The sequence below is a fragment of the Theobroma cacao genome, chromosome 10 (assembly GCF_000208745.1).
Source record: "Theobroma cacao cultivar B97-61/B2 chromosome 10, Criollo_cocoa_genome_V2, whole genome shotgun sequence".
NCBI lineage: Eukaryota > Viridiplantae > Streptophyta > Magnoliopsida > Malvales > Malvaceae > Theobroma > Theobroma cacao.
In genome coordinates this window covers 2,084,742-2,107,710 of record NC_030859.1, presented here as the reverse complement: position 1 = coordinate 2,107,710, position 22,969 = coordinate 2,084,742, and the positions used below count along the sequence as shown (strand labels likewise).

The following is a 22,969-nucleotide window of genomic DNA, read 5'->3' as shown; positions in this document are numbered from 1 at the left end:
AGAAAGATTTTTTCTTTTCATTAGCGAATTAAGGGCTGAGGATTCGCACCCAGTTCTGTGAGAAAAAAAAATATAAATAAATAATTAAATAATTTACATATATAGTATACTATTTAAAATTAAAAATCAACAATCTGATATAACTTTAGTAAAATTTTCAAATCAAGGCATTATATGAGAGTAATCATAAGGATCCAATAACAATTATATGGATCTTTCTTATGATCCAAAATTTAAAAAAAAAAACAAATTTATTTTTGTAGAAAAATGCAAATTACTTTCTTTTTATAGTTGTATAGCAACATGATTTATAGTCCAATAACAAAAAATTATAAGTAATTAAATACTTGACTCAATCGAAAGTATATAAGTATTTTACGAAGAAAGGAACTATGCTTCAACTCGAGTTGATGCAGGTGATGAACATCGTCATTTAGTTTTAACAGTGCTTTTTTTTTTTGAAAAGTAAAATTTTATTATATGCTAATTTGATCAGCTTGGTACAAAGAAATTATATATGTAGATAATACTATGTTTGTCTGATATAGTACTAGAAATCTATTCATATCCAATTTCAAAAGATAAATAACTAGCTTTCATAATTAACTAATTATAATTTCCTTGCTAGAGTATTAAGTCTTTGAAAGACAAAATTAGAATATAATAAACTTTTCTGCTATGACTATTGTAGCTTAATTAAATTGAGCTTTCCTTGCTTTGTCTTTTTCAATCTAATATACTATTGAAAAATAGTATATTTCATAAGGTTCAAGCATCCCACATTGCTTAGATATATAAAATGTGAATGCCTTATATATGAAAATTAACTATGGGCTTGTTGTAAGCAAGGAAAATTGAGTGGGCTCATGTGCACACAAGATTAGGCTAAATCTTTAGAAATTTCATATTCCCCCTTGCGCGCGAATATACATGTGGGTTGAGCCTAAGTGACTTTTTGTACCTTAGCTTTAATTTTTTTTAAGCTTTTTCAGCCTTTGATTAAATCAAACTCAAGCTCTACCATGCTTACCTGGTTCTCCTGATTTTGCTCCAACGTTTATATGACTTAGTATGAATGCTGATCAGGTTTTTCTCAACTCCCTAATCTGGTGCAACGTTCACTTCACTCCATGCCTATAAATACAACCTCACACCCTCACTCACAACACACACCAAAGTTTTTCTTCTCTTAAGCTTACTTCGCTAATTTCCTCTGCCTCCTTTCTACTCTTAAGCTTTCTCTTCCTCTTTTCTTTTCTAGCTGACTTTTTTCCTTTCTATTGTTCTTGTCGTCCCTTAATAGTTTGTGCAAACTATAAGGAAGAGTCTGTTGAATCCTGGAGGATAACCGCTTCAGTCCTTTTGCACCAAGTTTTATACTTCGAAGGGGCGAAAATTATTCTTAAGAACAGTGATACCACGCCTCAGACCAATTACTGTTTTACTTGTTTTATATTCCTTTGATGCTAATAATTTTTTTTTCTAACATTCTTAAGGATAATGGATTCCAACATTGATAATGCTACTACCATTATTCCTAATGCTGCCTCTGTCCCTACTGCCACCACCATTGTCAACGGTTCCCCCATGACTTCCACTCCAATGACCATTACTCCTATGCCCTCGGTTTCATACGTCAAACAATTTCCAGATATTTCCAAAATAGAAGTCTTTGATGGCATAAACTTCAAAAGGTGGCAAGAAAGGATTTTTTTCAATCCTTGATGTTCATGGGGTGGGTTTTGCACTAATTGATTCCAAGCCAGATGATGTCAAGATGCAAGAACCATGGATGCATGCAAATAAGGTATGCAGGCATACAATCATTAGCACACTTTCTAATGAGTTGTTTGATGTATACAGCCCTTACAAAGAAGCAAAGTAAATATATGAGTCAATGATAGCCAAATACACTACTGAAGATGTTAGAAAATAGAAGTTCATGATTGGCAACTTTTATCGCCGGAAGATGATAGATGACAAGGATATCAAGAGTCAGATCAATGAATACCACAAGCTGGTGGATGATTTGAAGGCTGAAAAAATCAACTTGCAAGAAGAATTCGTTGCTGGATTGCTGATTGAGAAGTTGCCAGAATCTTGGAATGGATACAAGCAACAATTGAAGCACAAGGAAAAGCAATTATCACTTGCAGATTTGATTATTCACATCATCATTGAAGACACAACCCGTAGGGAGATTAAAGCCTCTAAAGCTAAGGAAATTACAACTAAAGCCAATCTAGTATAAGGCAGAACCCAGCGTCAACAAAAGTACTCTTACAAACTTGATCATAAACCCAAAGCTCCTCATCCCACCTTCAAAAAGAAGGGTAGTTGTTTTATCTGTGGAAAGCTAGGGCATCATGCAGCACAATGCAAGAAAAGAGTAAAGGGAAATGACAAACTTGCTAATCCAAGAGTCAACTTGGTCAAAGTAGATGAATCCGACGATGTAATTGTTGCAGTCATTTCACAAGCAAATATGGTGGCTAGTGTGAAGGAATGGGTAGTAGACTTAGGTGCTACCAGGCATAGTTGTGCACACAAAAATGCCTTTACCTCCTATACTCCAGTAGTGGAAGGAGAAGAGACAATATACCTTGGTGATTCTAGAACTGCTCAAGTTCTTGGTAAAGGGAAAGTCCTTCTCAAGCTCACATCTGGCAAGACCCTAGTTCTAAATGATGTTTTTCATGTTCCCAATATAAGGGCAAACTTAGTATCTGTGGCCTTATTAGGCAAGGTTGGGGTGAAAATGTCATTCAAATCTGACAATATCGTGATGACAAAAAATAATGTATTGTGGGTAAACGTTATTGCAATCAGGGACTCTTTGTACTTAACATTTCCAATGTTTTGAATGAAAATGGCAATTCTTCCGCTTACATGATTGACTCTGTTGATTTATGACATGGTAGACTATGACATATTAGCATTTCTTATATTAAGAAAATGCAATCATTAGGTTTAATTTCTAATATTAAAAATGGATGCATTAATAAATGCGAAATATATGCTGAAACAAAATCAACTAAGAAAACTTGTATTTCAGTAAATAAGAGATCTGAATTATTAAGTTTAATTCATACAGACTTAGGAGATCTAAAACAAATTGTGACTAGAGGTAGTAAGCAATACTATGTTACATTTATTGATGATTATTCTAGATTTACTAAAGTTTATTTGCTTAGGCATAAAGATGAAGCTTTTGACATGTTTATTAAATATAAAGCCGAAGTAGAAAATCAACTGAATAAAAGGATAAAAAGAGTTAAATCAGATAAATGGGGTGAATATATACCGATTAATGATATTTGTGAAAAAGAAGAAATAATTCATGAAATTACTCCTCCATATTCTCTTGAACCAAATGATGTAATTGAAAGAAAAAATAAAACATTAAAAGAAATGATGAACTCTATGCTTGTTAGTTCCAATGCACATGAAAATTTGTGGGGTGAAGCTTTATTATCTGCATGTCATACTAAAAAAAAGAATACCTTATAAGAAAACTGGTAAGACACCTTATGAATTATGGAAAGGTTATTCTCCTAATTTAAAATATTTGAAAATATAGGGGTGTCTAGCTAAGGTAATGCTTCCTGAATTTAAAAAGAGAAAAATTGATTCTAAGACATCTGATTGCATGTTTATTGGTTATGCTGAACATAGTGCTGCATATAGATTTCTTGCATTTAAAAGTGATGTTCTTGATTGTAATACAATTGTTGAAACAAAGAATGCTGAATATTTTAAGCATATTTTTCCATTAAGAACTGATACAATTTCTCATGCACCTTTTAATAAAAATGATTTTGAAAATATAAAATGATGATTTGAGAATGAGTAAAAGACCAAGGAAGGAGATTTCTTTTGGTAATGATTTTTATACTTATCTTGTAGATAATGATCCTTTAACTTATACTGATGTAATTTCTTCTAAAGAAAGTTTATTTTGAGAAGAAGCCATACAAAATGAGATTGATTCAATTTTACAAAATCAAACTTGAAAATTAGTTGATTTACCACATGGAGCCAAACCAATTGGTTGCAAATGGATTTTTAAAAGGAAATGTAATCCTGATGGTTCTATTGATATATATAAAGCTAGATTAGTTGCAAATGGTTTTACTCTAAAATCAAATATTGACTATTTTGATACTTTTGCTCCAGTAACAAGAATTGCATCAATTCGTGTTTTATTTACCTTAGCTTCAATTTACAAACTTGTTGTTCATCAAATGAATGTAAAAACTGCTTTTTTAAATGGTGATTTAGAAGAAGAAATTTATATGGCACAACTCGAGGGATGTATTCTTCCTGGTCAATAAAACAAAGTTTGTAAATTGATTAAATCATTATATGGCTTGAAACAAGCACCAAAACAATGACATGAGAAATTTGATCAAGTTCTTGTTAGTAATAGATTTTCTACTATTGGAGTTGATAAATGTGTGTACACAAAAACTGTTGATAGTGAATGTGTGATTATTTGCTTATATGTTGATGATATGCTTATTTTTGGTACATGCATTGATGTGGTCAATAAAACAAAATGTTTTTTAGCTTCTAAATGTGACATGAAAGATCTAAGATAAGCCAAAGTTATTTTGGGTATTAAAATCATAAGATGTGATAGTGGCTTAATGCTAACACAAGAGTATCATGTTGAGAGCCTATTTAAAAGGCTTGGACATTTTGATGTCACACCTATGAGTACTCCTTATGATAGTAATATCTAATTAAAGAAAAATAGAGGTGATAGTGTAGCTCAGTCTAAGTATGCATAGATTATTGGGAGTCTGATACATTTGATGAATTATACTCGATCAGATATAGCTTATGCTGTATGTAGATTGAGTAGATATACACAAAGTCCTAATAGAGATCATTGGACTGCCTTGAGTAGGGTGATGAAATATTGAAAGGTACCATAAATTATGGTATTTTATATAATGGATTTCTCATTGTATTAGAAAGATACATTAATGCTAACTGGATCTCACATTCGGATGAGACGAAATCTACAAGCGGTTATGTATTCACCCTTGATGGGAGTGCTATAACTTGGAAATCAGCCAAACAAATAATAATTGCTAAATTTACAATTGAGTTAGAATTTGTAGCTTTAGTGTTGGTTGGCAATGAGGTTGAGTGGTTGAGAAACCTCTTAGCAGATATTTCGTTGGGAATTAAACCAACATCTTCTGTGTCTATGCATTGTGATTGCCAAGCGAGCAATAGCCATTGTAAAGAATAAAACTTTTAATGGTAAAAATAGATACATTTGTTTGAGACATGATGTAGTAAAGCAGCTGCTTAGAGATGAAATTATATCCATTAATTATGTGAAGTCAGAGTTGAATTTGGCTGATCTTCTAACTAAACCCCTGGGAAGAAAATTAATTAATGCTACATCGAGGGGAATAGGACTTAAGCCAAATGAGGAAATCAAAAAATAATAGTAACCCAACCTATGTGATTGGAAATCCCATGAATTAGGTTCATATGGGTAATAACAAGTTATTTATTGATAAATTAATGCACTATTGAAATTATTGTCCTTCCTATGGTGTGTAAGTAGTGTAAAACTACAATGCAAGAGAGGTTGAGTTAAACTTTTAATGCATTCCATATCCCTTATGGGTAATGTATTATATTGTAGTATACAATTGATGGAATCAACCTATATAAGTGTGGAGTGGGGCCGCTCCTATGAGAATTATGGAAAATTCTGTAGAGCACTTATGAATAACTAGGCATGCACATGGCCTATTTGCACAAAACCGCGTTGAACAGCAGAAATTATGGAGGTGTAATGTGATTGATGAAAACTATATTTCATATAAAGAATTTTGGTTCATATAAGTTACAAACTTCACCAAAATTCTGTGACTTATATTTCATTCTTTCTAAAGGTAGTTCATAGCTTAAAAAGTACTAGTCACGATGCATTACACTCAAATGAAATTTGACCTAGCGAAACTTCTTATAAAACCTTATGAAATATGTGGAGGATTGTTGAAAAATAGTGTATTTCATAAGGTTCAAACATCCCACATTGCCGCACCCGAGCATTTGGCTCATTGGTTGGTGCATGCTCCTCCTGCTTAAAAAGTAAGGTTCGAATCCCCCCTCTCCCAATTATAAAAAAAAAAAAATCCCACATTGCCAAGATACATAAAAGGTGAATGCCTTATATATGAAAACCAACTATGGGCTTGTTGCAAGCAAAGAAAATGGAGTGGGCTCGTGCGCACACAAGATTGGGCCAAACCTTTAGAAATTTCATATTTCCCCCCCTGCGCTTGAATACACAAGTGGGCTGTGCCTAAGTGACTTTTTGTACCTTGGCTTTAATTTTTTTAAGCTTTTCCAGCTTTTGATTAAATTAAACTCAAACTCTACCATGCTTACCTAGTTCTTTTAGTTTTACTCCAACGTTTATCCTTATTTTACTCCAACGTTTATTTGACTTAGTATGAATGCTGACCAGGTTTTTCTCAACTCCTTAATCTGGTGCAACGTTCACCTTATTTGGTGCAACGTTCACTTCACTCCATGCCTATAAATACAGCCTCACACCCCTACTCACAACACACACCAAAGCTTTTCTTCTCTTAAGCTTTCTCCACTCATTTCCTTTGCCTCCTTTTTTTTCTTAAGCTTTCTCTGCCTCCTTTTTTTTCTAGTTGGGTTTTTTTCTTTCTGCTGTTCCTGTCATCCCTTAATAGTTTGTGCAAACTATAAAGAATGGTCTGTTGAATCCTGAAGGATAACTGCTTCAGTCCTTTTGCACCGAGTTTTATACTCCGAAGGGATGAAAATTATCCTTAAGGACAGCGATACCACGCCTTAGACCAATTACTATTTTACTTGTTTTATATTCCTTTGTTGTTAATAATTTTTTTTCTAACATATACTATGTACTTCCTTGCTTTGTCTATGGTAGCTAATAATACAGTTTTATACATTCAAAATTTTATGAAGTCTGATAACTTGAAACCCTTTTGGACTATTTTTTTTTTTGAAAGGTCCCTTTTGGACTATTGTCTACTTTTTATAGTTTGTAAGTAACATGATTTATTTTCTAATATCGAGAAATAAGTAATTTTAGTATTGCTTCTATAATAAATGTATACATATCCTTATTCAAAGAGTTAAATACATATCTTTGCCCGGATTTTTGTGAAATTCAATTTTAAATAGAGTTACTTTCCATTTTCTGTTTTGAATTTGATTCATACTGGTCTAATAAGGTTCTTTGTTTTTAACAAATTCAAAGCAAAGTGCATAAAGTCATTGATCTGATTGTTATCCCCATGTTGAATTTGTGGGTTCTTCTAGCACATTGGCCAAAATGTTCAAACTAAATTTGTTGCTGGAAATGTTAAGAGGAATATTGAATTTATACAGTCAGGCCAGATTGCAGATGATCCTCTGTTTTCGTTATGTTTTGCTGCAGGAAACTGCAGCAGTCTTTTACCTCTTCTACATTGAACTGATTGTGGGGTTTTGGTGTCAAAAACAAGCTCATGAACAATCAGGCAACAAACATGTTTAAGTCATATAAGCATTCCAGGTGCTTAATTTGATACATGATTCAGCTCTACTGGGAGAGGAATTGGATAGGGAATTGAGGATTCAATTAAGCAGACCAATCTCTTTCTAAAGTTCCCATCATGAGCTATTTCAACATGAATCATCCAACAAAACCAGCAACAAACTCTGAAACAAACCCCCTGCAACTGTAAAAACTACTATTGGTTGATTTGAAACATAGCAGAAATGAACAACGAAGGATCACCAAGAAAAGCAGAAACGGCCAGCTTCAGAAATACGACCAACGATGGGCCTTGCTTCTTTGCTTTCAAGCTTTGCTCAGAGCGGAGAGCTACCTCTTGGTTGGAAGCCTGGTTCTCCAACACAAGGTTTTCATTCTCGGGCTCGGCAACATCAAGCTGAAAATCATCCCTTTGGCAATTCTCCAGCAACTCTTCTTTCAGCTGCGTAGGCATATCTCTTCTAGTTGATTCTTGCTGCTTTTTCTTCAAAACTAAATCAATTTATCTGCTGTGTATGAATATATTTCAACTCGATATGCAGAAAAAAAGAATACCCTTTTCTGTTATAAGCCTAATTAAAAATATTTCAGGCCAAATTCAGCAGATATGATGAAGGTAGAGGCTGGTGTCAGAATCGAGTTGAAAGAAAGATTTCTAGGCGAAGAATTAATTATACATAAATTTGTAGGGGAAAACGACTTTGACCCAGAATCCTCTTTCATTTTGTGTTTCGCTCATAGTTCCGCGTTATTTTTTGGCCTTCTTTCATAAGAAAAGTAAACAAATTGGACTAGAAATTCCATGTTCAACCATTTTTTTTTTAAAGCGAGTTTTATTCTTTCGTCACGGACGATGTCACGGTGAGTCTTTGACTTAATTGACAAAAGACTTTAGTGAGATAGAAGACTTGTTAAACCATTCTTTAATGTAACATGTACGTAACAATGTATATATATATATATATATATATTTAAAAAATAATGGAGTAAAGAATTTTAGTTGAAGGGTTTTCTAAAAGTCAATTGACTAGTAATTAGGCTTAGGTTTGTGAGATGGTGAAAGCTAATGGATCGATTTATCTGCCAAAAGGAATTAGTATTATTTCAAAGGTAAACTTGGTTTCAAAATCACAAAGTAATTAGTATTATTTCAAATGTACTATGAATTTGATATCAAACTAATTACTGGGATAATGATTAAACTTACTACTTTTATTATATTGTCCCATAGAAAAAATGTACTACGAATTTGATACCCCATTAACAAGTTAATACAACTGGGTCAATGGATAAAATTAAATATGAAGTGCTGTCTCTCATATATTCTAGAAATTAAGGTGAGACGAAAAGTGGACTAAGATTAATACTAATTCATTATAATTTTTTTTAATAATTAGATAAAGGGGTTTGAATTATGTTCTTTAAACAGAAAATTATATATTAATCAATAAACTAAATGATCAAATATATTTATTCACTACAATATATATTAATATGTCTATCATAAATTTCTAAATCGAGGTATATAATCACTGATACTATTATATTATATATAATGTGTAAAGTGAATCTAATATCACGAGTCAAGCGATACCAACTTAATTAAGGAAATGACTTAAAACATCACAATAAAATAACAACAACGACATAAAATTAGTAGTATTTATGTCTTTTCCATGCTAGCAACGAGCATGGGAAGTAAGTACTAACTCCTTGGAAAACACCGGCAAAGGTCAAAACAAAAGAAACTTTGAAGTTACTGAGCAGCTTCTAAAAGAAACTTCGGGAAAAGAAAGGACCAATGAACCAAAAATTTGGAGCAGCGAAACAGCCGACGGGGACTCCGTCTCTGGCCTGGTCATGCGTCGTCGTCATCGTTTCACTTCTCGCCGGCGCTTCCGTCGTCCACAACGTCTACAAGCCTAATCTCGTAATCACGACTTTCTCCACTGCTAATTTCTTCATTTCTTTGTAGTACTACTTCACTTCGTTTGATCTATGTGTTTCTTGGATATTGACATACCCTTCAAATGTTCGACGAAATGCCCCAACCCAACATTTTGAATTCTTGAAACCCATTATTATGTCAATTACAGAATTATGATTTATATGCTAATTTGTTCTAGATTGTTCGAATTGTGTTCGAATAGATACAATGACATAACCCAGTGAATAAATTTTTAGCATTTCCCTTATTTACTAATGGCTTGTGCGAATTTGGTAATGCAGACACTACCACCGGTTGAAAATGTGGATGAGGCTAAGAAGAAACAACCTGAAAACAAAGAATGAGCATTTTTATTTCTTTTTGTGGCTATTGTTTCAATACATTTGTTTTCTGATTTAGTAAGAACAATTAGATTATTTGCAAGAAGATATGAAGATGCTTAGTTTTTTAGCGATCATGTTTCTTGATTCTTGAAAGGGAAAAATGAATTTGAGTTTTCAACAATGGCATTGTAGTACCCTTGTATTAAACTTGCATTTGTTTTGTTCTATCTGAATCCTAAGATCCTTCTTTAAACTTGTTCCAAATTTCTTTGGCAATCTCACAACAAGCCATTATCCTCGTGAAGATGGTATCTGTCATTGCACAAGGAATGCATGGCATGGCAGTGCCTTGTACCACTTGGTCATCTCTTCCTATGATGCTTGATTTGATCTATAGGTGTTGAGATTTGTTTCACTTCCTTGTTCTACCACCTCTTAGAGATCAAAAGCATTTAAAAGACATGATTATTCAGTCACATGAAAATGCCTTTATACCTCTTGGTCGTCTCTTCACTATGTTGTTTGATTGATTTGCTCTTCCTTATTTCACCACTTTCCAATGTCCTTGAAAAAAATATCATCATTTTGCCATGTGATAAAGATTTGCAAGGTCTTCAATGCAAGTCTCAATTCAACAATTTCTCTTGCAAGCACTCTGACCATGTAAAGAAAACAAATATAAATAAATTAAATCCTCTTCAATTAGGGTGCTATTTCTTTTCCTTTAAATGGGAATAATTAGAATGAAAAAAGAAACAAATAAGTTTTTTCAAATGGTTGAAAATTAACAATATAATTTGCTTAGTTCCCAAAATATATAATTTTACTTTTATATTAAACAATTATTTGTAAAATTGGTGTCACATTTTAATAATATATATTTATTTTTACTTTATTATAACTTTCTAAAATAAAAAAACAATAACTATACCAGATTTTACCCTTTTTATTTTCTTTATCTTTTAGACTTTTAAATTCTAAAATTAAAAAAACAAAAAAAAATATTTTTTAATAAAAATATGGCCTTTCTTTTTTAGGTATAATAAAAATTATATTTTTTAGGTTTTATAAAAAGATGGACTTTGTTTATAAAAAAGTGGCCCTTGAATTGGGCTCTTCTATTTAAAATAGGGCAAAGAAAAAATCTTAAAAGCCATAGTAATTAAACCCGGCCCGTTACGAATTAGACCCTCTATCCCCTTCTCCTTCTCCAATTTTCATTCACAGTCAGCGCTTCCTTTTCCTTTCACCGCCTCTCTTTAGCCGCCGGTTTAACTTACTCGCCGCCGCCGCCGCCTATCATTCTCTCAATTTTAATCGAGTTCAGGTTCGTCTCCCTTTAAAAAATCAATTTTCTTTTCTTTTTCATTGTTTTTTCAATTCTAATTATATTTTTCAATTCTAGGGTTTCCGATTTTTCCCAATGGGAAAAAACGATTTCCTGACACCCAAAGCAATCGCGAACCGAATCAAAGCCAAAGGTCTCCAGAAGCTTCGATGGTATTGTCAAATGTGCCAAAAGCAATGCCGAGACGAAAACGGATTTAAATGCCATTGCATGAGCGAATCTCACCAACGCCAAATGCAAATCTTCGGGCAGAATCCGGATCGGATCGTGTCTGGATACTCCGAAGAGTTCGAGCAGAACTTCCTCGACCTCATGAAACGGAGCCACCGGTTCAGTCGCGTGGCCGCCACTGTCGTTTACAATGAGTTTATTCATGATCGACATCACGTTCATATGAATTCGACCCAATGGGCTACGTTAACGGAGTTTATTAAGTATTTGGGACGGACCGGTAAATGTAAGGTTGAAGAGACGCCGAAAGGTTGGTTTATTACTTATATTGATAGAGATTCAGAGACGATTTTTAAGGAAAAAATGAAGAATAAAAGGATTAAATTGGATATGGTAGAGGAAGAGAAACAAGAGAGGGAAATTCAAAAGCAAATTGAGAAAGCTGGGCAGTTAAAAGCTCCTTTGGAATCTGAGGAGAATGAAAAAAAGGCGGTCATGAAAGAGCTGAACTTAGAGAATGGAGTGAAAATTGGGTTTTCTTTAGGAGGTGGAAACGTGAAAGGGGAGAGTTCGAGTTCTGCTAGGTTGGTTTTCGAGGAGGAAGAGAACGAGAAGAAGAAAAAGAATAATGAGAGGAAAGAGAATGGTGGGAGAAAAAATGCATTGGAAGAGTTGATGAGGGAAGAGGAGAAGGCGAAGGAGAGAAGTAATAGGAAAGATTATTGGCTTTGTGAGGGGATAATTGTAAAGGTGATGAGTAAAGCTTTGGCGGAAAAAGGGTATTATAAGCAGAAAGGTTTTGTGAGAAAAGTGATTGATAAGTATGTGGGAGAGATTGAGATGTTTGAGAGTAAACATGCGCTGAGAGTTGATCAAGAAGAGCTGGAGACTGTGATTCCTCAAATTGGGGGATTGGTGAGGATAGTGAATGGGGCATATCGTGGGTCGAACGCGAGGTTGTTGGGTGTTGATACAGAGAAGTTTTGTGCAAAGGTGCAGATAGAGAAGGGGGTGTATGATGGACGTGTGATTAAAGCTATTGAGTATGAAGATATATGCAAAGTTGTCTAGTGAGCTCATAAGGATGGAAATTGATATTTTTGCTCTTTATCAGTTGGTCGTCAAAAACATTCAATAGCTTGTGCAATGCATGGATCTTATTTGGTCATGTATCATTTGCTTGATAAATGCTAATAACTGTGTTAAAAACTTTCACTGTCTTTATTCGTTTAGAAAATTTCAGCATTGTGAATTGGTATTTTCAGGGATTAGGAACCCCTAACTGTTGGTAAAGCAGTATATTTAGCAATTTCTATGCTAGTATAGATTTTGTCTTGCTTCATTTCCTTTTGTTTTCTTGGTAGCTAAATTGAATGGAGCTCATGTAATTAGACATTCAAATGTAAATGATCAGATAAGAAACTAAGAACACATCTGATTTTGAATCTTCCATGGAATGCCTTGATGTGCTGACAAATTTTTCTTTTTCTGGAGTGGGTTCTCGTGGCCCTAACTTACATTTGTGGGATAACTAACACTATAGAACTAAGATAGTTTATTTTCTACTTTTATATTTGGTTACTTCTTGTGGTGGCTTATGAAATGGTTTTGTAGCTTGAGAATTATGAGATTGCTGGAATCCTGGAAAATTAGTTTTTAGTTTGGTGAAAGATTGAACCTTTAATGGAGTGGTTCTCCACGGGGTTGATGGAAGAGTGCTGAAGGCTATTGAATATGAGGCTCCTTACATAGTTTCCCAGTGAGTTATAGGTAGAATTTTAGCCTATATTCATGAAATTTGATCTTCTTTTTGTATCAATTCCTCAAAAAATTCACTAGCTTGTGCAATGCATGATTCTTTTGGTTTATTCATGTATTGTTTTTGCCATATGTTGAAAACCTCTGTTGATGAATGGAGTGTGAACTAGGAATTGAATGGAGCCATTTTGGTTCAAAATTCAAATGTAAATATATTGCCTAAATCATGTAAGAAGCTGGCTCTTTTTGCTATTAAAGATCATTCAAATGGTCACGAAATAAATGCCTTTATGCACTGACGTATTTTCTCTGGAGTTGGTTCAGGGGGGAAACCTAACACTATAAATGCGTCGAGCATCCACCATGTTGATATCCAGTCCATCCCTTTTGTACAGCACTCGTGATTTTCTAGGCAAGTTAGTACTCGATGATAACAAAGTGCTGTTTCCAACCGATCATCCTTTAATTGATAATATAATCATGTAGATTGATGCTGCTATTGAGTTGTGATATAGAGTTTGGCAGAAAGTTAGGTAAAGAAAACGAAGGAATGGAGAATGGAACTTGTGGGAACCGGGAAGTTGCCCTGCCTTCTGGGATCTGGATTTCCATATATTGGTTTGTACATGTATTCTTTGTCTATTTTCCAGTGACGCCATGGTCACAGCATCACCCATGTTTATCAACTGGAATAACAATGCTTAACAGGGGCAGAGAGAGGCGTGGGGTGGGGTGGCTCCGCCTCGTGGCGCCAGCTGCCGCTACCTAGAAAAGTCTAAGGGCTGGGTCATTATACTTGAATAAATTGACGGGTACATAAATTCCCAGTTAGTTGGGGAAGAGATCTGCTTTGGTCACTTTAATTTAGTTATGGATCAACGTTCAACCACTCACATGATCGTATATTACGATAGTGACAGATAAATAAATTTTATGTCCAAATGTCTATATTACAAATTATATTGTAATAATCAATAGACATTCAACTTTGGAATCCCCAGTTTAAATTTTGAGAAGAAAAATTAAAGGAGGTGTATATGATGGAAAATAGTAACAATTGATCTTGTAGGCAAGATGGGCGACGTGTGAAGATCAGGACCGTAAATGGGGGCCTATTAAAGTGGACCCCTCGAAAGATGTCGCAGTTAAGGAAAAGGTGTGGTTTACCGGCCTAGATAGTTAGCTCTCCTACCCCAACCATACGCCTTTAATATATACTTACTCAATTCCATCACTTCCGCATTTCTTAAACTAAAATAAACCCACAGCTTCTCACTTTCTTTTTCGAGTTATAAACTTTGGGATCTCAGATATTGAACGCATCCACACTTTCCAAGCTTAAAGCTCTAAAGGGTTTGTTCCTTTCACCATAACAAAAATTGGGCCTCGTTTGTTTTGGTTTCAAGAAGGATGAAGGTCACACTAGTTTCACGGAGTGGAAGAGAGGTCATCAAAGGAGGCCTTGAGCTTCATGACTCAGTATGCTTTTCTTTCTTTCTTTTTTCTTGGGTTTTTAACTCTTTCGTGATTTGTAGTGTTAAACTGATTGTTTGCTTGGAAAATGAAGGAAAAGAAAGGAAATTTATTGTGTTTCTTTTTTTTTTCTTTTCATGTAGGCCACTGTGGCTGATCTGCAGGAGGCAATTCACAAAAGAAGTAAGTGATTTGATTTCTTAGTGTTTAATTTGTTACCATGTTTGTCAATCAAGTGCCACGGAACAAAACAAGGAGGGAATAATTGTCATATAACTCTGAACTGGGGGAAATAATTCCATTTTCGTGGGAATTTCCTGTTATTCCGCTTGTGTTTTTGTTTAAGGTTTCTCTTTCTTGAACCCTACCCGTTTCAAGCTGAGGCTAGAGTTTGAATTCTTTTATTTGCATATTGTATTGCATGGATGCTTTTCATATTGGAGTATAAATCTTTGATAACGGAGTTGACAGTTGAGCGATGAAGTAACTAGAAACCTTGGGTAAGATGATGTTTCCTTATGTATTCTTGACAGATGTCAACGAGGTTGACAATTTTTTATGTTCCTTGAAATGTAATTCTTCCATTTGTCATGTATGAGCAGTGAATTCCTCATGCAAAATATGGTTTTCAGCTGCATAGGATATATTTTTTCATGTTATTTATATTATCTGAGGGTTACTACATTTCCACTTAGTGAAGCTTTTCTATTTTTGTTCAAATTCTTGGTAAATGTTATTGTTGCAAATCTTCCTCCTATTTAAGTTTCAGATGGGTTTGTGAAGGAGATAGATTTAGACTCCATCCATATTCATGGGGAAGAAAATCTTGCCATTGCAATGTGCATTATATGCTACCTGCTTTTCTCTCAAGGAAAGGAGTTGTATGGGGTTTGCTATTAATTTGGCATTTGAGCATTCATGAATGACAATGTTTTGATTGAGTGTTATGCCTCTTTTTATTGTCATCTATAGCCTTCCCTAAAAATTGCAGAGATGTATTTTTGATTGCATGTGTCTAGGCAGCTTCATTTGTCGTAAGATTTTCAACTCACTTCACACGTTTTTGTACTAGCAGCTAAGAAGTTCTATCCTTCAAGACAAAGACTAACACTTCCTGTGCCACCGGGGTCAAAGGAGAGGCCTGTTGTTCTTAACTACAAGAAGGGTCTCAAAGATTACTGTGATGGAAACCAGAACAATATAACTGTAGTGTTTAAGGACCTGGGTCCTCAAGTATCTTATCCTACACTTTTCTTCTTTGAATATTTGGGTCCTTTGATCCTTTATCCCACCTTCTACTACTTCCCTGTGTACCAGTTCTTTGGTTATAAAGTGGAGCGTGTCATCCACCCTGTTCAAACATATGCTTTATATTACTGGTGTTTCCACTACTTCAAACGTATTATGGAAACATTCTTCATCCACCGCTTCAGCCATGCAACATCTCCACTATCAAATGTCTTCAGAAATTGTGCTTATTACTGGACCTTTGGTGCTTACATTGCTTACTATGTAAACCACCCGCTTTACACCCCTGTTAGTGACCTCCAGATGAAGATTGGTTTTGGGTTTGGGTTGATTTGTCAACTCGCAAACTTCTATTGTCATATCATACTGAAGAATCTACGTAGCCCTGATGGTAGTGGAGGGTATCAAATTCCTAGTGGTTTTCTGTTCAACATTGTGACATGTGCAAATTACACAACAGAGATTTACCAATGGCTGGGTTTCAATATTGCTACACAGACTGTTGCAGGTTATGTATTTCTTGTGGTTGCTACTTCTATCATGACCAACTGGGCCCTTGCAAAGCACCGCCGCTTGAAGAAGGTATTTCCCTTAGCTTTTCTAGTTGAACTGCTAAGTTCTCGTAGCTTCCCTTACTTTAATGCCTTGCATTCAGCCTTTCCTTTCTGCCTAAAGCTGAAAGTAAAATTGGATCATGATATATATTGCCTTTTATTTAATTTGCAAAGCACATAGCAGATTAGGATTTCTTGGAGTAACATTCTCCATTCTGCTAATAAAATGCATATGCATACCTCTCTGTGCATATAAAATTCATATAGGTCCATACATGATGCATGTGTGCACACACTTAAGCATGTTGGGGTGCATCATGAGCAGACAGGATATCTCTTATATTGAATTAAGTTTAGCTAAGGAATTCATATCTAAGTAAGTTGACTGTTTACAATATATAGCACTCTGCTATTTCCTTTTATTGAAGTTTTCCCTTACCTTTGACTTCTTGGCATTTGCAGCTATTTGACGGTAAGGAAGGAAGGCCCAAGTACCCCCGCAGATGGGTAATTCTCCCCCCATTCCTGTAGAATTGATGTGTGAACCTGCTACTTATTGGTCTCCTCAGTATCAAACTGCAATCTAGAAGCATTTATTCAAGTGTATTGAAGATTCAATTCTTGTCAGTTTAGAACTGAAGATCACTCCCCACAAAAGTTGTTTTGATTAATTTTGCTTTTCTGTTTAGACAAGTTGCTCTTTGGTGGAAGAAATAATTTCATTATGACAGAACATCATTGCTGGTTTAAGCCATTAATGTAGGTTGTTATGTGAATTGTGATGATCAGTTCTATCAATATTCCATTGCATAAGGCAGATGCCATTATCTGAGCTGATAGTTTTGACATCAAACTACATGTCCTTGTTTTTGAATTATAGGAAAAAAGGTGGATGAATTCACTATCATTACTTACATGCCTCTACTTCCTTGTTTTTATAATGATAAAAGGTGGCAAACTGGCAATGGCAGTAGAGGGGAGGTTGGCTAGTAGCTCAAGTAATGATGGTTAAATGCTGACACCCAAATTCAACCCCCCAAAAGTCTTTTGAGTTATTTAAATATGATAATCTTAACTTAAGTTTCAAACTTCAAATCTAATGAAGAAATTATGATTGTGAAACTTGTCCAATGATCACATCACAGCAATAACCCTAACTGCCCAAATTATTCAAAACCTGCTTTAAATTTTTCAGTACTGCCTTCAATGTAAACAACATTGAAACTTGTCCATCAACTACAAAAGTTCCCAACTGCCTAAAGCACTCTAATTATGATTGTAATTTTCAATGGCTGCAAAACCTTAAATGGGAGAATAAGAAATAGGGAAAATACACCTAAGAATCTATGATGACTAATTCCTATTCATGATTTATTACAACAAATTTGGTTGGTGACTACTTTTGTACCAAAAAATATATGATTTTTGGGACTGAGTTCAACATCAAAATTTTTATTTTAAAGTGTGAAAAATGGTTGGTCCAATCTGGGTTTTTGACAACTATTTTGGGTTGGAAGAGTTGCCCCCACAAAGCTTTGCAGAGCATATAATCTTTCCCTGAAAGGAACATACTAGAACTCCATCAAATCCCTTCAAGGTTGTCATTTTATTTTTCAAACCAATCTAAGATTTACAAATCTAAAAACCACATATCCAATAACAAAACATAAATAAATAACAAATAAATCTTGCCATCTCATATCATGGTGGCATTGCTCCCCTTGTATTATGTAACTCATTCAAATTTATTTATCCATTCATTTTAGGACTTCTTCTTGATCAGGTTATCAAGTATTGGAATTGGGATTGAAAACAAGATCAAAGCCTATGTTTTTCCCCCTTTTTAATGCAAGAAGAAGTTTTCTAAATCATTGGATAGTAATTTAGTGAAGAATTTACTTGATAGTATGACTTTTATTACATGAAAAAATCGATCCTTTCTCAATTTTTTTCATAAATTCCACTTTCAATAATGAGTATATATATTAAATACGATAATCGGTACTTTTTACAATCTTTGTATTTTGAAAAATACATCTTACATATTATAGTTATATTTTTTTTATAAAAAATTACAAGTATAATTGATATAATAATTTGATTTATTAGTTATATAACCTATATAAAACTTTTTTCTGGGATTAGAATTTTAATAAAAAAATATAAAAAAAAGGGAAAATTGAAGGTTGGAAATTAGTGGTAGCTAAGCCCAAACCAAATAGCAACGATGGTGAAAAATCAGTGAAAGAATGACTGGAAATGCGTGACAATGAGAGAGAGAGAGCCCAATGACGCTTTCTCTCCACAAAAGGAAAATACAATAAATCCAACGGCCCACGTTCGCCCTCTTCCCCTTCTTATACTCCCCTTGCCTTTCTTTCTTCTTTCCTCCTCTATTTCAAAAACATTTCCTCACACACACTCTCTCTCTCTCTCTTGAACCCTCGCATTCTCTCCATCAAACACACCCTCGTTTTCTCAAAGGTCACTTTCTTCTCTTCGTTTTCCATTAGATCTGCTGCCCTTTCTCTGTTCTTGCTGTTTTCTTTTCTGGGTTGTTCTTGGTTTGTTTTTGGTTTGTTTTTCTGTGGTTTTGATTTGTTTTATGAATTGGGTTTTCTTTGTTTTGATCGAAAGGCAGAAAAAGAATCCCGTTTGGTCTAATGGGTTCTCCTTTTTTGTGGCTTAGATCTGTTTTATTTTTTTTTTGTTGTTTATTAGTTGATTTATTTGTTCTTGTTTTTTTGGCTGATGTGTTCTGATGGTGTTATAGATTTCAGATTCTTAAGGGGATCTGGGGATGCTTGAAATTTGATTTCATAGACCCTAAAGGATAAAGATAGAAAAAGATAGAGGAAGCTTGGATATTTAGAATGCATGAGAAATTAAATTAGAGAAAGATTGACTTTTCTTGTAATTTTAGTCTATATAAAGCCGCTGGTTTCATTAATTGGCATTTCAGGTTTGATAGAAGGGAAGGGATTGGTGGAATTTCTGTGAAAATCTATACCTTTTGTTTTATTTAATTAGTTTTTTTTTCTAAGTATGATATATATGTACCAAAAGCTAACACCTTTTTTTGGTTATGTGTATCAGGTTGTAGAAGATGGCAGAAGCTGAGGATATCCAGCCACTTGTTTGTGACAATGGAACAGGAATGGTTAAGGTAAATCATTGAAAGCTTTTATCTTTGAGTCAAAGTTTGTGTTTTTTGACATGCTGATATGTTATATTAATTTTAATGTGTCTGCCTTTTATCTGATTTAAGTTGAATGTTAAATGTTGATGCTCTAGGCTGGATTCGCTGGGGATGATGCTCCCCGAGCTGTGTTCCCTAGCATTGTGGGTCGGCCACGACACACTGGTGTGATGGTTGGCATGGGCCAGAAAGATGCGTATGTTGGTGATGAAGCTCAATCCAAGAGAGGTATCTTGACCTTGAAATACCCTATTGAGCATGGTATTGTGAGCAACTGGGATGACATGGAAAAGATCTGGCATCATACCTTCTACAATGAGCTTCGTGTTGCCCCAGAAGAGCACCCAGTTCTCCTTACTGAGGCTCCTCTCAACCCTAAAGCTAACCGTGAGAAGATGACCCAAATTATGTTTGAGACCTTCAATACTCCTGCTATGTACGTCGCCATTCAGGCCGTGCTTTCACTTTATGCCAGTGGTCGTACAACCGGTATGTGTCATTTATAAAATTATGATTTATTCCCTGAGGTTCAACTTTGTTAGAATTGTGCTTAACTGAAACTGATAATAAAAAGCTCCCAGATATGCGAAGATGTGTCTGCTGAGTGTATCAATATAATTTGACTTGTAGAAACTGAACTGTTGGCTAGGGAATGTTGGTATGAATGGCATGAGTTTGGTTCTGTTAATAACATGTTATGAGCACTTTATCAAAAAGTTTCCTGTTTGATTAATGCTTGGAGGGCTGGTTAAAGCTTTGATCTGTGACATTTGGAGTTGAATTGAATTTAACATTCTTTAACATATTTTTGCTATACTAGAGACAGGGGATGTAACAATGCTGTGCCTTTCTTGTATGTAGGTATTGTTTTGGACTCTGGAGATGGTGTCAGCCACACAGTCCCCATTTATGAGGGTTATGCCCTCCCACATGCCATTCTTCGTCTTGACTTGGCTGGCCGTGACCTCACTGATCACTTGATGAAAATTCTGACTGAGCGTGGGTATTCTTTCACCACCACAGCTGAGCGGGAAATTGTGAGGGACATGAAGGAAAAGCTGGCATACATTGCCCTTGACTATGAGCAGGAGCTAGAGACCTCCAAAACGAGCTCAGCAGTAGAGAAGAGCTACGAGTTACCTGATGGTCAGGTTATTACCATTGGTGCTGAGCGTTTCAGATGCCCAGAAGTGCTTTTCCAACCATCCATGATTGGTATGGAAGCTGCAGGCATCCACGAGACCACATACAACTCCATCATGAAGTGTGATGTGGATATCAGGAAAGACTTGTATGGTAACATTGTTCTCAGTGGTGGTTCAACCATGTTTCCTGGTATCGCTGACAGAATGAGCAAGGAGATCTCTGCACTAGCTCCCAGCAGCATGAAGATCAAGGTGGTTGCCCCACCTGAGAGGAAGTACAGTGTCTGGATTGGAGGCTCAATCTTGGCTTCCCTCAGCACCTTCCAACAAGTAAGTTAATATTCACCTTTCATCTGCATATACAGTAGTGCAGTTGCTTGCTCATTGTCTTACATTAGCTGATTGTGCTGGCTATTTGGTTGCAGATGTGGATCGCCAAGACAGAGTACGACGAGTCAGGTCCATCAATTGTCCACAGGAAATGCTTCTAAATGTTTTTGATTTGAGAAATAGGGTCAAAGAGAGAAAGTAACGTATCACCATTTTCTGGTGCAGCTTGGAACTTTGCTTTGTTCTAGCTTTGTTATCCATCTATGTTTGTTCTCATGTTGGAGTGACGATGAACTTTGAGAAAGCGAGGGGGTTTGATTGTGGTCCAATTCTTTAATGGCTATTTAATGTCAGAAGTTTTTGACTATTTATATCTGATTTCTTTTGCACCTTATAATGCTTACTATTGAAGATTGAAACTGAACCAATTTGCATTGAATATTCAATCCTTCCCTAACTTTAAATTGAGATGCCTATTTAGACTTATTGTCACGGTCCATGTTAGGGTTTTACAGTTTTGAAGATGGTGCGAATATTTGAATAGCCAATCGTACTTTAGTATAAATTTATTAGTACCTCAGTCGATTTTGATATTTGGAATTACACATTAACTTTTTATTGAAGTTTATGGTTTTGTTTCACGATAGAGATTGAAGATGATATGAACATTTAAATATTCAATTATATTTTAATGTATAGTTAATGTTGGATACACGATTCTTTCTTCTCGATGTAAGATTCACGATTCTTTTTAAAGATCGTGACCTTAGCCTATGAACAATGATATTAGACACCCTACTTCCATACATTTTATGGCTGGGGTTGGTGGTTCTGGCTGAAACACCTTATTTGCTTCCAATAACTGAACTGTCTTTTTCTCTTTATTCCAAGTTTCATGTGGTCTTTCCTTTGTTATCTGTTGTATGATCCATACACTTAGCTGACCCATCGAACCCCATTGGGACCTTGCGAAGTAGAAATTGACTAGACTTAAAGCCAATTCTGCATAGATAGAAAACAACCCCTGCCTATATTCTCTTGTCCTAAATATATTTTTTTTAAAAGTAAAATACACTCAATGTTGGAAAATTATTGAACATAGTCATGATTTTAAAACCACAAAATCCTTTTTATCATCGGATTACACGATTAATTTGTTTCTATCTTCATTTTCTTCTTCATCGTCGTCATCCGTTTTAAACCCAAAAACTCAAACTCGAAATCTATTTGTGTTGATTTTTTTTAAGAAATTTGCAAATTTTTTTATAATTAAATTAAATTAAGATAAAATCTAAAAAAATAAATGTATTTTATTGTAAAAAAAACTTATTTGAAATTCATAAATGAAAAGCGGGACAATTTGGGAGCAATCTACATATTTTTTTTGAGAAATGTGACCCTAAAAAGAAGTGTGAAGGTAAAGCAAAGACATTATATGTCTGAACAACAGATATTGGAAGCTTTTCATCAATGGAGGAAGCTATCATCAGCATGCAAATTGGATAGACTTTATTTTGAATTAACGTATTTAGGAATTCCCTAATTCTAAAAGGAAAATCATGGTTAGACTTTGCTGATCCTCACCTAATTCTTATGAAATTTATCTGATTGTAATAACCTCTGAACAGTGAGAAAATCAAAGTGACAGAGAGACTACTCACCACTGTTTGATAGCCTTTTTGGAATTAGTTAATTCTATTTAAACCAGTCTTTTTCTTTCCCACTCTTTTCAAAGGTATGATTGAATTAAAGTAAATTTGTTGCATTACAATATATTATGTTTATTGAAAATGTGATTATTAAAAAAAGTAATATTATAGCATTTGATATATATATGATTAAAATATAAATTTTTATTTAATTTACAATATAAAATATAATTAAAATATCTGTGAGTTTTTTATC

General features: G+C 34.6%; 4 protein-coding genes and 1 long non-coding RNA gene across 5 annotated transcripts; all 5 read left to right on the top strand.

Annotated features, from left to right (window-relative positions):
• LOC108663584 lies at nucleotides 1,501–2,913 on the top strand. The gene is made up of 5 exons (XM_018128760.1): nucleotides 1,501–1,579; nucleotides 1,695–1,807; nucleotides 1,970–2,245; nucleotides 2,357–2,746; nucleotides 2,830–2,913. Exons 1-5 carry the CDS (start codon nucleotides 1,501–1,503, stop codon nucleotides 2,911–2,913), a joined length of 942 nt encoding a protein of 313 aa, XP_017984249.1.
• On the top strand, nucleotides 9,176–10,091 carry LOC18586102. The gene is made up of 2 exons (XR_001929715.1): nucleotides 9,176–9,497; nucleotides 9,797–10,091. It is a non-coding gene; the product is annotated as an uncharacterized LOC18586102 (long non-coding RNA).
• On the top strand, nucleotides 10,995–12,807 carry LOC18586101 (DNA/RNA-binding protein KIN17). Its single transcript, XM_007009289.2, has 2 exons — nucleotides 10,995–11,165; nucleotides 11,244–12,807. The coding sequence occupies exon 2, from the start codon at nucleotides 11,262–11,264 to the stop codon at nucleotides 12,426–12,428; it is 1,167 nt and encodes a 388-aa protein (XP_007009351.2). The 5' UTR covers nucleotides 10,995–11,165; nucleotides 11,244–11,261; the 3' UTR covers nucleotides 12,429–12,807.
• Nucleotides 14,343–17,222, top strand: LOC18586099 (very-long-chain enoyl-CoA reductase). Its single transcript, XM_007009286.2, has 4 exons — nucleotides 14,343–14,594; nucleotides 14,732–14,771; nucleotides 15,664–16,418; nucleotides 16,853–17,222. The coding sequence occupies exons 1-4, from the start codon at nucleotides 14,526–14,528 to the stop codon at nucleotides 16,919–16,921; spliced, it is 933 nt and encodes a 310-aa protein (XP_007009348.1). The 5' UTR covers nucleotides 14,343–14,525; the 3' UTR covers nucleotides 16,922–17,222.
• On the top strand, nucleotides 18,758–21,442 carry LOC18586098 (actin-66). Its single transcript, XM_007009284.2, has 5 exons — nucleotides 18,758–18,874; nucleotides 19,487–19,556; nucleotides 19,685–20,078; nucleotides 20,451–21,064; nucleotides 21,160–21,442. Exons 2-5 carry the CDS (start codon nucleotides 19,497–19,499, stop codon nucleotides 21,223–21,225), a joined length of 1,134 nt encoding a protein of 377 aa, XP_007009346.1. The 5' UTR covers nucleotides 18,758–18,874; nucleotides 19,487–19,496; the 3' UTR covers nucleotides 21,226–21,442.